General features: G+C 38.5%; 1 protein-coding gene across 6 annotated transcripts in view; it reads right to left on the minus strand.

Annotated features, from left to right (window-relative positions):
• Window positions 1-949: 949 nt before the first annotated feature.
• edil3a (EGF-like repeats and discoidin I-like domains 3a) overlaps window positions 950-14,174 on the minus strand; it is a 243,439-nt gene continuing 230,214 nt past the window's right edge. For all 6 annotated transcript variants that reach the window (XM_072664773.1, XM_072664772.1, XM_072664771.1 and 3 more), the window contains 2 exons: window positions 4,113-4,258; window positions 950-3,919 (listed from right to left, as the gene is read on the minus strand). In XM_072664773.1, the coding sequence (XP_072520874.1) occupies window positions 3,898-3,919; window positions 4,113-4,258 (168 nt within the window). In that variant the 3' untranslated portion in view covers window positions 950-3,897. The remainder of the gene's footprint in view (window positions 3,920-4,112; window positions 4,259-14,174) is intronic.

Here is a 14,174-nt window from a genome sequence, read left to right on the forward strand (position 1 = left end):
TGACTCCTTAGTAATTGACTCATTACTGGACATCACACTGGTAAATACAAAAGCGCTTAATTTGAAATGTACTTGAAATTAAAACTTAGTTCATTTCTGTTCAAATGATGTGCAACATCTACAATGTTAGACATTAGTAAAATATATTTATTTAGTTAGTTAGTTAGTTTTTTGTCCCCCCCCCCCATCAGAGGTGCAATAAAAGACACATTTGCCCAAAAAGTAGAGTTGTTCAAGTTGTTCCAAAAAAACATATATCCAAACCAAGAACTAGTGAGGAACCTTGAATTTCTAAGCATAAAGAGTCTTTTGAATGATTTGTTGGAGAACCAGAGTTTTTTTTTTGTCCCCTTTCCTACAGCAGCACTCCATTATTGTCACTTTCAGGTTCAGTTGACTTTCGGGGTTTTTCAGGGTTGACTTTCATTGGGCAGCAAGTGAACAGTACGTTCTTGAAGGTGATTAGTTGAAGCATTCGTTTGAGAATCACTGGTCTAAAGAACCAACTACTGAGTTTTTTATGGTATTACACCTTTTGGCATTTAAGTTCTAAGACTGGAAAGGTATAAAAGTCTTCTAATACCTTTTTCATACATTTGTAGAACGTTTTTACATGTAGGTTCACTCTGATGATTAGCTAGTTGGTAGCCGGCAAGCTTTGTTTGCTCAACCATTTACTAGTGGCTGAAGAAAACACGTCTTGAAGGCATCTAGAACATTCTGGCTGAGATTACAGTAAATGTTTTTTTGAGGTGGGTATCCACATTTGCTTTTTATTGTGCTATCCGGTGTCAACCAGAGGAGAATGGGTTCTCCTTTTGAGTCTTGATTCCTCTCAAGGTTTCTTTGCCGCTGTTGTGACTGGCTTGCTCAAAAGAGGCTCGGATCTCTGTAAAGCAGCTAGTGCAAAAAAAAAACAAAACAAAAAACAAAAACAAACACCAACCCATTGTATTTCACAGACTTCATTTTATTCGTCAAACCAAAGAGCGGTCAACTGGTGGTGATGGCTTTTCTTTCTGTACACTCTTCAGGCTTTGACTAATTGGCAATATAAATGGTACATTTCGCCAGATAGCACTTGCTTGAGATTGTATGGGAATTATGAGGGATGACTAATTTTGGAAAAGCTGTCTTTAAAAAAAACGAACAAAAAAAAAGCAAAGAAAACAAAACAAACAAAAAAGAAAACCAAATTTTGTGTGCCCCAAAGGGTTCCCCTGATTTTTAGCTCTACATATGTTTTTCCAAAAGTCACTATTCACTGCACATAAAATGGAAATACTGGACTCACCAATATATATATTATTTTTAAAAAATGTGCCTGTGGACGTTTTTAGGGAGTGTTTTTTTTTTCTTCTTTTTAATCTTCTTTCATTGTTATCCCCAAAAAAGTCTGTACAAAACTGTTACAATGTGCACACTAAAGTCATTTTGAACAGTTAGAAGAGAACCTTACAGACATAGGGAAACGTCAGACAAGGAATACCATTATCACCTCCATATATATGTTAATAACTCCAAACCAAAATACAGAAACCAAATACAAACATATGATGCCTTGCAACATTTATCTGTTAGAAAATCGATGTTAACTGTACATGATGGTTACGATCCATGTCACCACACTGTGGATAAACATTAATGCTTATGTTGATGTGTGTGGGGTTTTTTTTTGTGTTTTTTATTTACTTTATTTTTATTAGTACACGTCACATTTCAACAGTTGAACAGATGATAAATCCCCAGGATGTCATTACAATACGAATCTCAATGGCCTTTCGTTATGGTTTCTGACAAAGGGATACCCAGTCCTCTTCGGTGTATGTGAAAATGAATGGGTGACTTTAGGGACTGTCAGTGGTTTAACCCTTTTATATTTAACTATTATATTAAAAACTTCAATCGATTTCATGAGAGAAACACAAAAAGCAATGTAAATTCCCAGTGACTTAACAATCCGAATGGTTTTCACTGTACATTTCAAAGAATAGGTAAGAGTACAAATAGCTGTTCGTAATCCTTTTGTTTGTACATTGGATTGATGGTTGGAATTTGTATGGATAAAAAAGCTTTTGTGATAAGATGTTTTAAGTGTTTGCGCAAAGCAAAAAAAGCCATTTCACTTGTGTAGTCTATAAAAGGTATTTTGGATGCTATTACCCCACCTTTCTTATCTTATAAGCACCTGCAAATACATTTATTATGTGTGTAATGACTTTAATTTTAGTGGATGAATTGCTTGCTTAAAAAAAAACACATACTAAAGATCATTAGCAATACAAAAGAGGGTTACTTGTGACTTCTAACCTGAGGTTTTTTACATTTATGGAAAACAAACAAACCAGAAATAAAATACAGTAGTTTAGCTGAGCAATGTAGCAATAAGCAAACAGTCAACAAAAACATAAGAAAATGCTAAGACAAAATGACATTCAATTAGAAGTCTATAGCGAACAAACTCCCACAATAACAGCAATAACTTAAAGAAATAACAGAGATAAATGTTAGCCCTGGATTCTACATGTGTAATTCCCATGGACATTATTTCTCAGATTAAAACATTCGATAGCCTTTTACGTACGGTTCTAGATTGCACGACAAATCTACAGGTGTAGCTTTGTCTTTTGAAGAGCACTTTGCTATTGAAACATCCAATCGGACTGTACACTCTTAATAAGGGTGCTACAAAGGGTGATTCCATAAGATACATTTTTGCTTCCATGAATAACTGTAAAGATGTAAAGATGATTTTGTTAATTAAGCTTAAACAAAAATTGTGTAAAATATAGATTTTAGGTTCAGTTAACTCAGAATCTGAATGCAACAAGTTAACAATGTTTTCTTATGTTAAAGCCTCTATTTTTGTAGAATTTAGAAAGTTGCTTAACTTTTTAAGCTTTTAGAGCATCACTGAACCACAGCACGAGTCATTATCTACAAACTGTGGGGTGGATTATAATTTTTTTTTTCTAGACCAGAATTTTCCTATTTTTTTCTATTTTTTAAGTAATTATGTAAGCTTTACTATTCACTATCTTTCTTTAAACCTTTTAAAATGTCTTCACCTTTTTGTATTTATAAAATTGTTTTTCAGGAAGCAAAACTGTTTCTTTTATGGTATCCCTTAAGGAACCCTTTGTAGCACCTTTTATATTTAAGAGTATACCTGCGAGAATTTGGCAAGAGCTGAGTTAGATGCACTCCTTATGCCACACGTTCAATTTGCATTTATCTCAATTTTTCATTCTAGAAAGTCGCTTGTCTATGCGATACTTGTGTACACTGGATTTTTTTTATATATATTTTTTTTTAGATTTTTCTTGGAAAGGAACTTAAAAATAGATTCAAAATGATCAATTCATGTGATAAATGCTTAATTAGGAGCAAAAATACAATGTTTAGGGAATTAACTGTCTTACACATCTAATATAATTTATGCGCCATGCAGTAATTTTAGTGTTTTACATATAGTACAAGAGCATCATATTTTCCTCTACACAACACATCAGTGTCATATGATCTTACTCTTAATAAAGTGTTAAAAAAACAAAAGGAGGAACATAACTTTACACTGTATTATTAGTAGTGCTTTAAAAGTGTTAACTTTTTGATTCGGTTATGAGCTACAGTTGTTTGGATTATGGTCCATGAAGCATAGCATTTTATCATTGTCTTGGTTTAAAAGTGACACCGTTACAGTGGACATCCCACTGCTTAAACACAGTGAAATAACCCCCAAACCCCTGTCCCATAAGCCCGCCGAAACCAAGTAACAATTATCCACTCTAAACATGGGGCAAAACATTTCAACTTAAACTAAAATTACACAGAATTAAGGACATAGATGATGTGTGTGTGTGTGTGTGTGTGTGTGTGTGTATATGGGAATTTACCCTACAAAGCATCAAACTCCAACCTGAAAAACAAAGAAAAAAGAAAAGAAATAAAATTCAAATACTGAAAATCCCATTTTTTTGAAAAATTCCATTGGAAACTGATTCTTTATACAGATTATGCAAAGTTTATATTGAATCTGGATTTGGTACTGAGGTGTACCGATATAAATAAGGTATGTGTGTATGTGAAGGGGGATGGAGGGGGATATTTACTCTTCCTCCGTGCATCCAAGTAATTCCGCACGCAAAGTGATCCTTCCATACCACGACCACGGGAGGATCCGGATGAAGCGAGCGTAGATGGGAGGATCTATCACATTTTTCCTGTGTGTGTCGTTATCAAAGTTTCCTTGAAAGACCTGCAAAAACAGAAAATGCAGAATAGACAAAAGAATAAAACTCGAACTGTTTTATAACTTTTTTTATGAGTAAGAGTTTTATAGACAACTCTGTTTCAATAGCAAACAGATGCCTATACTGGCACAGACTGCAACAACGCTCACTGGGAACATTTTGAAGACATTCAAGCCTTTAAGTCTCTGTTATCGTGAGATAAATGAAACCTCAACATCACCCAACTTCCACACACTTTCAACACAAGGCCAGCAAATTCTTTGTATCTAGACTGCCATCGGGTATGTTCCATGAGGGCAAATTATGGGGACGTCAATTATGACTTACAAAATCTAATGGATGCTTGCAGATAAGTGAAATTCTAATCCAACATGACTCTATTGTTTCTAGTTAGGCAGTCCTGGCTGAAATCTACAAAAGCATATTAACTTAACTGAATGCCTGCCACTATTGTATGACTTCATGGGCTGAATGGGCAGTTCTGCACCCTTCCTGAACTTCTCTAATATTGCATATTTGTTAAGCTGAAGGCTTTTAGATAGTAAAACAAAATTGAATATTAAAGACTTATTTATTAGTCATTATACATTTTTGAAATTGCTATTTTATTTATTTAAGCAACCAACTTATCCAGCATGCAAGTCACCTTGGGAGTTACTAACGTTTAGCCTGACCTTTGGCAGCAGTAACTGCAACCAACATTTTCTGTAATTTGATGTCAGCCTTTCACGTTGCGGCGTAATTTCAACCCATTCTCCTTAGCAGAGCTGGCTAAATTCAGGCATATTGGCAAGTTGCCAAGCATTTCATGCTCATTTGAAGTCTTACCACAGCATCTCTATTGAGTTTAAGCTGGGGCCCTAATTTAAGCCACTACAAAATCTTTTGGTTTTGGGTAGACGGGTAGACAGATGAACAGTCTGCTTAAGAATTCGCTTATTGAGAACACTACTCCTGGTTCTTTTAATAACATTTTTAATAAGTTTTCCAGGTTCTGTGGTGGCAAATTATTCCCACATTATTCCACTACCACCACCATTTCTTAAGGTTAGTTATGAGCCACAGTTGTTTGAGTAAAGCTGATGTACGTTGGTATCCTTGGTTTGTTTTGAAAGCACTGTTACAATGGACATCCCACTGCTTAAACACTGATAGATGGATAACTTGTTTGGATGTTGGTTTTGTGTAATCTCTATTTATCCCCATCCATCTTTCTCTCTATCCATCTCTCTCCATCCATCCATCGCTCTGTCTGTACATTTATCCATCATTCTCTATCATTATATCCATCCACCACTCTCTCCACCTATTTATCCGTCCATCCATAGCTCTATACATACGTCCATCTGTCCATCCGTCCATCCATTGCTCTCTATGTCCACCTGTCCATCCGTCCATCCATAGTTCTCCATCTATCCATCCGTCCATCTATCCATCCGTCCATCTATCCATCCGTCCATCCATAGCTCTCTATGTCCACCTATTCATCCGTCCATCCATAGCTCTCTGTCCATCCGTCAATCTATCCATCCCTCCATCCACCACTCTCTCTGTCCACCTATCTATCCATCCATCCATAGCTTTCTGTCCATCCGTCCATCCATAGCTCTGTCCACCTATCTATCCATCCATCCATAGCTCTATGTCCACCTATCCATCCGTCCATCCATAGCTCTCTGTCCATCCGTCCATCCATCCACCTATCCATCCGTCCATCCATAGCTCTCTGTCCATCCGTCAATCTATCCATCCCTCCATCCACCACTCTCTCTGTCCACCTATCTATCCGTCCATCCATAGCTCTCTGTCCATCTGTCCATCCATAGCTCTGTCCATCTATCCATCCGTCCATCCATAGCTCTATGTCCACCTATCCATCCGTCCATCCATAGCTCTATCCATCCATCCGTCCATAGCTCTGTCTATCCGTCCATCCATAGCTCTGTCCATCTATCTATCCGTCCATCCACCAATCTCTTTGTCCACCTATCTATCCATCCATCCATAGCTCTATGTCCACCTATCCATCCGTCCATCCATAGCTCTCTGTCCATCCGTCCATCCATCCACCTATTCATCCGTCCATCCATAGCTCTTTCCATCTGTCCATCCATCCAACCATGCATCAACTAAATTAACATTTTATTTCAGGGAGCTTTTTTTTAAATTTAATTAATTTAAATAGATTTTTCTTCTGGGCTTTCCTTTGAAAATGGCTTATTGGGATTTTAAAAGCTTTGTGGCAAAGGAGTTCTTCTATAATCTATGACCAAACAACCCGTTCTAACACTCCTTTATTTGTAAGAGTTCGCGAACAGAAACAGTTTGGACACACTATTTTAACAAAGGCTGCGAATCTGCCTGCCGAATCCTGCTTCCCAAAAATCTTTTCTTCACTGGTCAAAATACGCCATCTTCAGTTGACCCCATCATTATCAAAACTAGCACAAGCACAGAACAGTAGGTGAAAATGATCTTTAAATATTTGTGAAAGTTTGCAGCTCTGGAGAACAGTAAACAGTTTCCAACACTTTGTGAGTAACCTTCCTTGCGCTCAGCGGGTTTGAAGCAAGGGGAAACGGAGCTAGGGTAAAAGTTCAGAGTGGGAAAACAAGCAGAAAAGTAAAGAAAACAACAAATGCACACAAGCTTGCGGAGAACAAAGTTCTCCAGTGAGCTTCAAAGACAGTCGTTTTCCTTGTGCAGCACACGGACAGCCTGATGTATGTCAACAGAGAAAGAACAAAAGACGAGCGTGCTGAGTCCTCGCTGAGTCAGGCTCAGCCGTCTCCCTCCTTAAGACCCTGCGTCACACACATGAAATGCAAAACTCGCTCGTCCTTTTCTCTTTCTCTCTTTCCCACCCAGATGGTTCTTTACCACCATAAGCAGGAATCTCATGTCTGTGGCCCTGATGGTTGGAAACCGAACTGGGGGGAAGGTTAGTTTGGGAGAAAGGATGTCATGAAAAATTGATTAGTGGAGAAGGTATGTGCTGGACTTTCTGGAGGCCTCTAGTCTCGAAAGCCAGACACATGGTGTTTTTAAACAGTGCAACATTAATACACATTTATTTTATACCTTCTAAGCTCATCAGTTCTCCACATTGCCTAAATATTGTTCAGCCCAGAGTGGTCCAGTGGACGAAGGCACGGTCACTATGATCAGAAGATTCATGCTGGTTCAGAGTATGTACGGGTTGAGTAATTGGTCCAAATTGGGAAGAAAATGGGTGAGAAATCAGATACAATTTTTAAAAAAAGTAAATGTTATTAACAAAAATCAACCAAAATCAACAATTTGGAACATCACCTTGTCAACCATGGTTTCTTTGACTTATTTACTGACACAACTCTGGTCTCCAAACAAAAAAAAACAAAAACAACCTACATCGTCCAGTAAGCTGAATGCCTTGTTGTTGAAAAAGGTCAGTGGAGAATGGCCAGACTGGTTAGAGCTGACACAGACCACAGTAACTCAGATAACCACTCTGTACACTTGCGGTGAGCAGAAAAGCATCTCAGAATGCGTAGTTGTTGAACTTTGAGGTGGATAAGCTGCAACAGTGGAAGACCATGACAGTTGAAGACTGGAAAAATGTGGCCTGGTTTGATGATTCTCAATTTCTGCACAAATGGTAGGGTCAGAATTTGTGATTTGTCTATCAGGGACCAGAAGAATGAATCCATGAACCCAACCTTCCTTGGTTTAACAGTCCAGGATGATGCGGGTGGTCCAACGTTATGGGGAATGTTTTCTTGATTGATTGGTCTTAAGAAACCATCATTGAATGTCCAACACTATTGGAGTATTGGTGCTGACCATGTGCATCCCTTCATGGCCTCAACTGACCTATCTTCCACTGGCTACCTCCAGCATGATAATGGACCATGTTACAAATCAAATGCTGTCTCTGGTTTCATGAACATGACTGTGAGTTCAGTGTTCATGTTTGGGATAGAGCAGGGGTCTTGCAGCATGAGAGTGCTCCTGAAAAATCAGGAATTACTTCGATGCAATCACAGATTATTAATGGAGTGTTTCCAACAGTTTGTGGAATCCATCTCACAAAGAACAGGAGTAACTGTTCTTTTACTCCTGAAGAACCTTTTTAAAAGTGTAGAAAGCTTATGAGCATGAACATAGCTGTATTAAGGTATTCTAGGGCTTTGTGCAAAGCCTCTTTGAGCTACCTACCACCATATTTGTTTAGCCCAGCCTTACAACAGTGGTGCACAGTTTTCTGTGCTCTAACACTTCATTATCTTAATAGTTGAAGGATGTGAGTTGAACCAGGTAGCCTTGAGAATCTGGGATTTGGTATGTGCTTTATCTCTAAACCTGTGTTGTCTGGACAGGCCAGTCTGGTTGTAGTGGAGTGCTTATGCTCAAGAAGCTTTACTGTCATTTCAACCGAATACAAGAGCACAGTGAAGTAAAAATAACACACCTCCAGGACTGCGGTGTAGAACATAACACAACAGACTGTTACAGAAAGTGCAGATGTGCAAATACAGAGCATAAAAGTACAATAATTATCATAATTACAGAAGAGTATATCTCCAAATATTGCTTAAGATATTCCACAGTCAACTTATGGCATAAATAAATACAGCAGTTACACTCTTAAAAAATAAATGTGCTAGGGGTTCTTTAAGTGACTCCATTTAAGAACTATAATATAAACTTTTAAATGTTTAACCTTTTGAAGAAATAAAAGAAACTGAAAAAGAAATGAATTATTTGGAAAAAGTTTTGCATATTTTATCCCACAGGGTTCTGTTTTAGGGTCCATTAAACTAATCAATTCTAATCAGAGTAATGTCATTATTGGGGTGAATAACTCCTAAACCCCTATACATACAAAATGTGAAGTTGTCTATATATGGGTTGTTTACCAATGTAAAGGTTCCTTACACTCTCAGCTAATTTACAAAAATGGTTCTTGTATGGCTTTGTTTAAAGAACTCTCTGTAGCACCTTTATTTTGAAAGTGTACTGCAGTAGAAACATACAGTAGAGTGGGGGGAGTCAGTTGAGGTATGTGTAAATGTGTGGAAGGTTCGGTTCAGTCTATGAATTTTGAGGCGTCTCACGGCCTAAGGGAGCAGAAGTTGTTGCAGAGGTGGCAGAGGGAATTAACCTCTTCTAATATAGGCATGATGGAAGGAAATCCTCTGCCCTAATTTCAAAACTGACCTGTCCTCAAAGTCCAACCTGCCTGACAAAATAACAAGATGTCCAGTGTCCCCTTGTATCGAAACCTCTTGACATTTCCTCTCAGACGGGGCCTAAATGTCACCGCTAGATTGTCTCTCAGCATCAGAAATCATACCCGAGTACATAAATAAATGAGACAAGATTCTAGCGTGATGAAGAAAAGAGAAAAATCAGTATTGCACCTAATGTTTTATGGTTAATTAAACAACGTGTATTTAATTGAGTGCGCAATTGACCAGAATAAAGAAAACCTCATTTGAGGAGTAGCATCAAATGAGGTCTACGGTTATTTTAATTAAACCACTCAGATTATGAGAGTTTAAACAGGAGGTAATGGAATCCCCCATCTGAAAGTTGGAAATCACTGGAGCAGGCCTGGAGTGTTACTTAGCATAGCAACGTTGGCGAAAGCAGATAATGACAGAATATGACCTCTAAAAGCCTCGTCGTCTTCCACAGCAATAATTTATTGCGCATTTCTCCTCAACCGTACCTATCCGACACATGCAATGCTGAACACTGATAAAATTCCACCGAACGCTGAAGTACTGGAGCATATGTGATTGCGGCAGGAAGAGCTGCCACACTCGGGCAAGACCTTCTGATTATACCAAGTCACTTTCATTTACACTTGATTATGCAAAAAGGCAGGTACAGGCAAAGCGTATCATTTATAGGCGGGAGGTTTGGCTTCGGCAACACCCTGTACTGCATCCCCTACTGGCCAGGGGTAAAAAAAAAGATTATAAAATTGGAAATGAAGAATATTTATATATTTATAAATAACTGTGTGATTTTTGATTTTCTAAACCTCGCTTGCTTAGCTTGTTTTACTGCAGTAGTAGAAAATATGACTTAAGTGGAAGTAATTTTTGTTGCATGATCAGTAGTAGTTTAAACATAAAAAAAGCAATATGGCATGCCATGAGATACCAATGCAAATCTAATACCATCTTTTTCCCGGTCTTAACTCTTAGATTTCTATGCCAACTTTGCATAATTTTGTAATTTTTTTTGGTAACATTATTCACCAAAATATGCATTCCAAAGTATTTAAGTATTTAAGAGACCATCATACATACTAAATGTTATTTTTCTGGAGAACCTAGGTAACTCTGTTCTAATTTGAGTAAATATTAACCGCTGCTTTTATTATTTTATTTATTAACTCTCTTATTACGCCTTCTGAAGTGGTGTTTCTTATAAACTATTTGGACAAAAGTATTGGGTCATCTCATCTCTGCCACAGGGGTATAAAATCGAACATCTAGCCATGCAGTCTGCCTTCACTAACATTTTGTGAAAGAACGAGTCATTCTGAAGAGCCCCCCCCCCCCCCCCCTCAACTGTAAGCAGCATTATTGAAAAGTGAAAGCATTAGGAACCTCAGCAACTCACCCCTGAAGTGGCAGACTGGGTAAAGTTACAGAGTGGGGGTCACAAAATGCTGAGGAGGATAGTGCAAAAAAGTCTAAAGCTCAATAACTGTAGAGCTCCATACTTGCGGTTAGATCTGCAAAGGATGTAGTATGTGAGCTGATTTGCATATTACGTGACATATAGCGGTTATATTATAATTGATGTTTATTGTAATGACTTGAAGGCACCAGACCTCATTTACAAAAATGCTACTTCACAAAACCAACTACTGAAAGGTTCTTCAATATAACCGCTTTAGCACCTTCAATTTTGAGCTTTACTTGTCCCTTAAAAGATGTTCAGATAAGAGGCTTGAGAAGATGCATGGCTTTCTTGCAATAGCGAGGATGTCTGAGGCTATGCAGTGCAGGAGTGATGCAGATCCGAGAGGCAACGGTACGCAGCAGAAGCAGGGAGATATCCACTGCTAGATCGGCGCTCTTGCTTTGTGGACTTAGTTCCAGCTCTCTGAGATATCAAGTAAATGTTTGTGTAAGTCTGCAGCGCTCAATGAGATGCTTATGATTACGGAGCGGCTGGGTGCTGTGAGAGAGAGGAGATTACCTTAAGTGAGCTGAGGCGGTGTGTAGAAACATGTGGAAGATTAGAGACAAAAAGGCATGAGAGGTAGTTACATATTTTTATTTATTTCCCTCCCTCCTTATTCAAGGGCGAGGCCTTGTTATGGAAACAACATCGCATGAGAGGCTCTAAGTACGTATCACTTCATAGCCTCTTCAGGGCATAAAGACCCGTGCGATTCACGAACACAGCCTTTGAAGTAGGCCCAGCATATGGAGCTAATTCAGACGGCAAATCCCCAGAGCCATGAGCAGGAACAAGGAGGATCTGGGCAGGTCCCTTCGGAGGACTGCGAGGAGCTCTCCTAATCTGCTCCAACAACAAGCCTGGCTTTGAAAAGGCCATCGAAAAAGAAAAAAGATTTAATGAGAGAGTGACATTTGTTATCTGCGAAAGCTAAATAACATTGCGGTGTCTTTGAAGGCTATGACGTGCCATGGTTCAATGATTTACGAGTCATGAATCACGAGTCATGATGCAGTAATATACATTTGTAAATCTTAGGATCAAAGTGAAAATCATTACTCTATATGACAGACTACCGTTTGCAGCTAGACGAACATCAAGAGGATCATCCTCATCTGTCACTGCGTCCCATCCTCTATTTGCATCGCCTATTTAGTTCATGCAGATCTTTCAGATTTAGATAAGGGAAGGGGTAGAAGAGAAAGATACACCCATCAGCCTTAACGTTACCTAAACCTGCCTCAGATTTTCTATATCTTTTATATATAGCTCTAAACCATTGAGGCATGGACTCCGGAAGACCTCTGAAGGTGTCCTGTGGTATCCGGCACCATGGCATTAGCAGCAGATTCTCGGTCTCGTAAGCGGTGAGGTTGGGCCTCAACAGTGAGCCTTGGGTGCCCATTATCATGTGCTGGTCCCCCAGTTGTCCTTCTTTGGAGAACTGATTACCTCAAACCAGGATCACTCCACAAGACCTGCCTGATGTTTTGGAGATGCTCTGACCTAGTCGTCTGGCCTCCACAATCTGGCTCAGATCCTCATAGTTGCCCATTTTTCCTGCTTCCAACTCCTCATCTTCAAGAACTGACTGTTCACTTGCTGCCTAATATGTATATCCCACTTATTGCCACTGTTACAAGATGATTAATATAATTCATTTCACTTGGCACCTGGTTTTAATTTAATGGCTGAAGGGTTTTTTTTTATGTTTTTTGGGGGGGGATTTTTGGTAGATACAGAATGGATTATTCAGAATCTACCGTAGCTTACCATCCAGTATAAATTGATCACTACTGTCTAGTCTTAGTTATTCAGTTTAACCAGCGTTCAGTATGGATTTTCCATTTATATTCTATAAATGTTTGAGTAACAATTAACTTATTAATTGTTACTCAAACTAATTAACACAATTAATTATTCAATACCTACCATACTTTTGTCAGTAGGTCACTATACATTTGTTAGTATCCACAATATATTATTCACCATTACCTAGTCTTGGTTTCAGTTTTGACATTTGTCAGCACCCAGTATGGATTATCTAGTGTATTCTATAGATTTAGTATCCACAATTAATTACTTAGTAGCTACTAAGAATCATTTAATATCCGGTGTGAATTATTCAATACCTACTATACATTTGTCATTTTCCTGTATCTTCCATGCATTATTTACTATTTATAAGTCACCTGTAACCCAATCCAAAGTTTAAAAATGTCTATAGTGCTTTAAGGTTTAAAAGTGGATGTAAAAGATCTTTACCAATGCAAAGGTTCTACACACTGACAATTAAATCTTACTGGAACCAAACTGGTTATACTATGGTATTAATTAACCCTTTGTAGCACCTTCATCTTTAAGAATGTGATGGTCAATGACCGGGTTGTTGGTTTAATACCTGCCTCTAAGCTACCCACCGCTCCGGGCATGTGGTTTCACTGTCCACTGTATGCATGTATGTTCACTACTTGAACAGGTTAAAGGAAGAAGTCAAATTCCATCTGTGTCTAACACTAAATGGTGATGGTGGTTGTCTGTCTGTCAAGACAGGCTCAATATACACTGCAACATCCTTATGAGTACTGTGCAAACATCTTAGGCCATCTGTCAAAATGCTCTACAAAGCTCCATTTAGCTTTCTGGGCAGCAAGTCCTTTTGTTAAACACTACAGTAAATGTGAATATAGAAGTAAACAGTATGCGAGTTACCTTAAATCAGAACCCAGAGGAGCTTCACACATCGCAAATGACTTCTATCATGAAGTCAAAGCTTTAACAAAATGCTCTCATAACTGTCTGTCCATGACAGTTAGCACATATTAATTTGGAAATTCCTGCTTGTTTTGTCTCGGTCTTCCAGCTGGAAGTTGTGTGCATGCTTGCACTTCTGATGAGACCACCCCAGACGGCATAGATTTATGATGGTGTGCTGTAAGTGGGAGGTATCTGCAACCCCTGCTTGACCTAAAAGTTTAGAGTGTGGTGTTGACATAATAGGAGCTACAGTACCAAGAGCTCGCTTTTCTTAATGTCTGACTGTGAATCATGACATGATATTGTCAGTAATGGCTAGGTTTTGAAGAGAGCCTTGAAAGACAGTGTACAACTGTGTCCTACATAAAAGAGCCTTTGTGTACAAGCCATTTAATTCAGAGGAAAATCCCGTTATTCTGACTTAAAGCAATTAAACGACGCTTAGCTGCGGGCCACGGCGTCTTTTTTTAATTGGAC

The sequence above is a fragment of the Salminus brasiliensis genome, chromosome 20 (genome assembly GCF_030463535.1).
Source record: "Salminus brasiliensis chromosome 20, fSalBra1.hap2, whole genome shotgun sequence".
NCBI classification, from domain to species: Eukaryota; Metazoa; Chordata; class Actinopteri; order Characiformes; family Bryconidae; genus Salminus; species Salminus brasiliensis.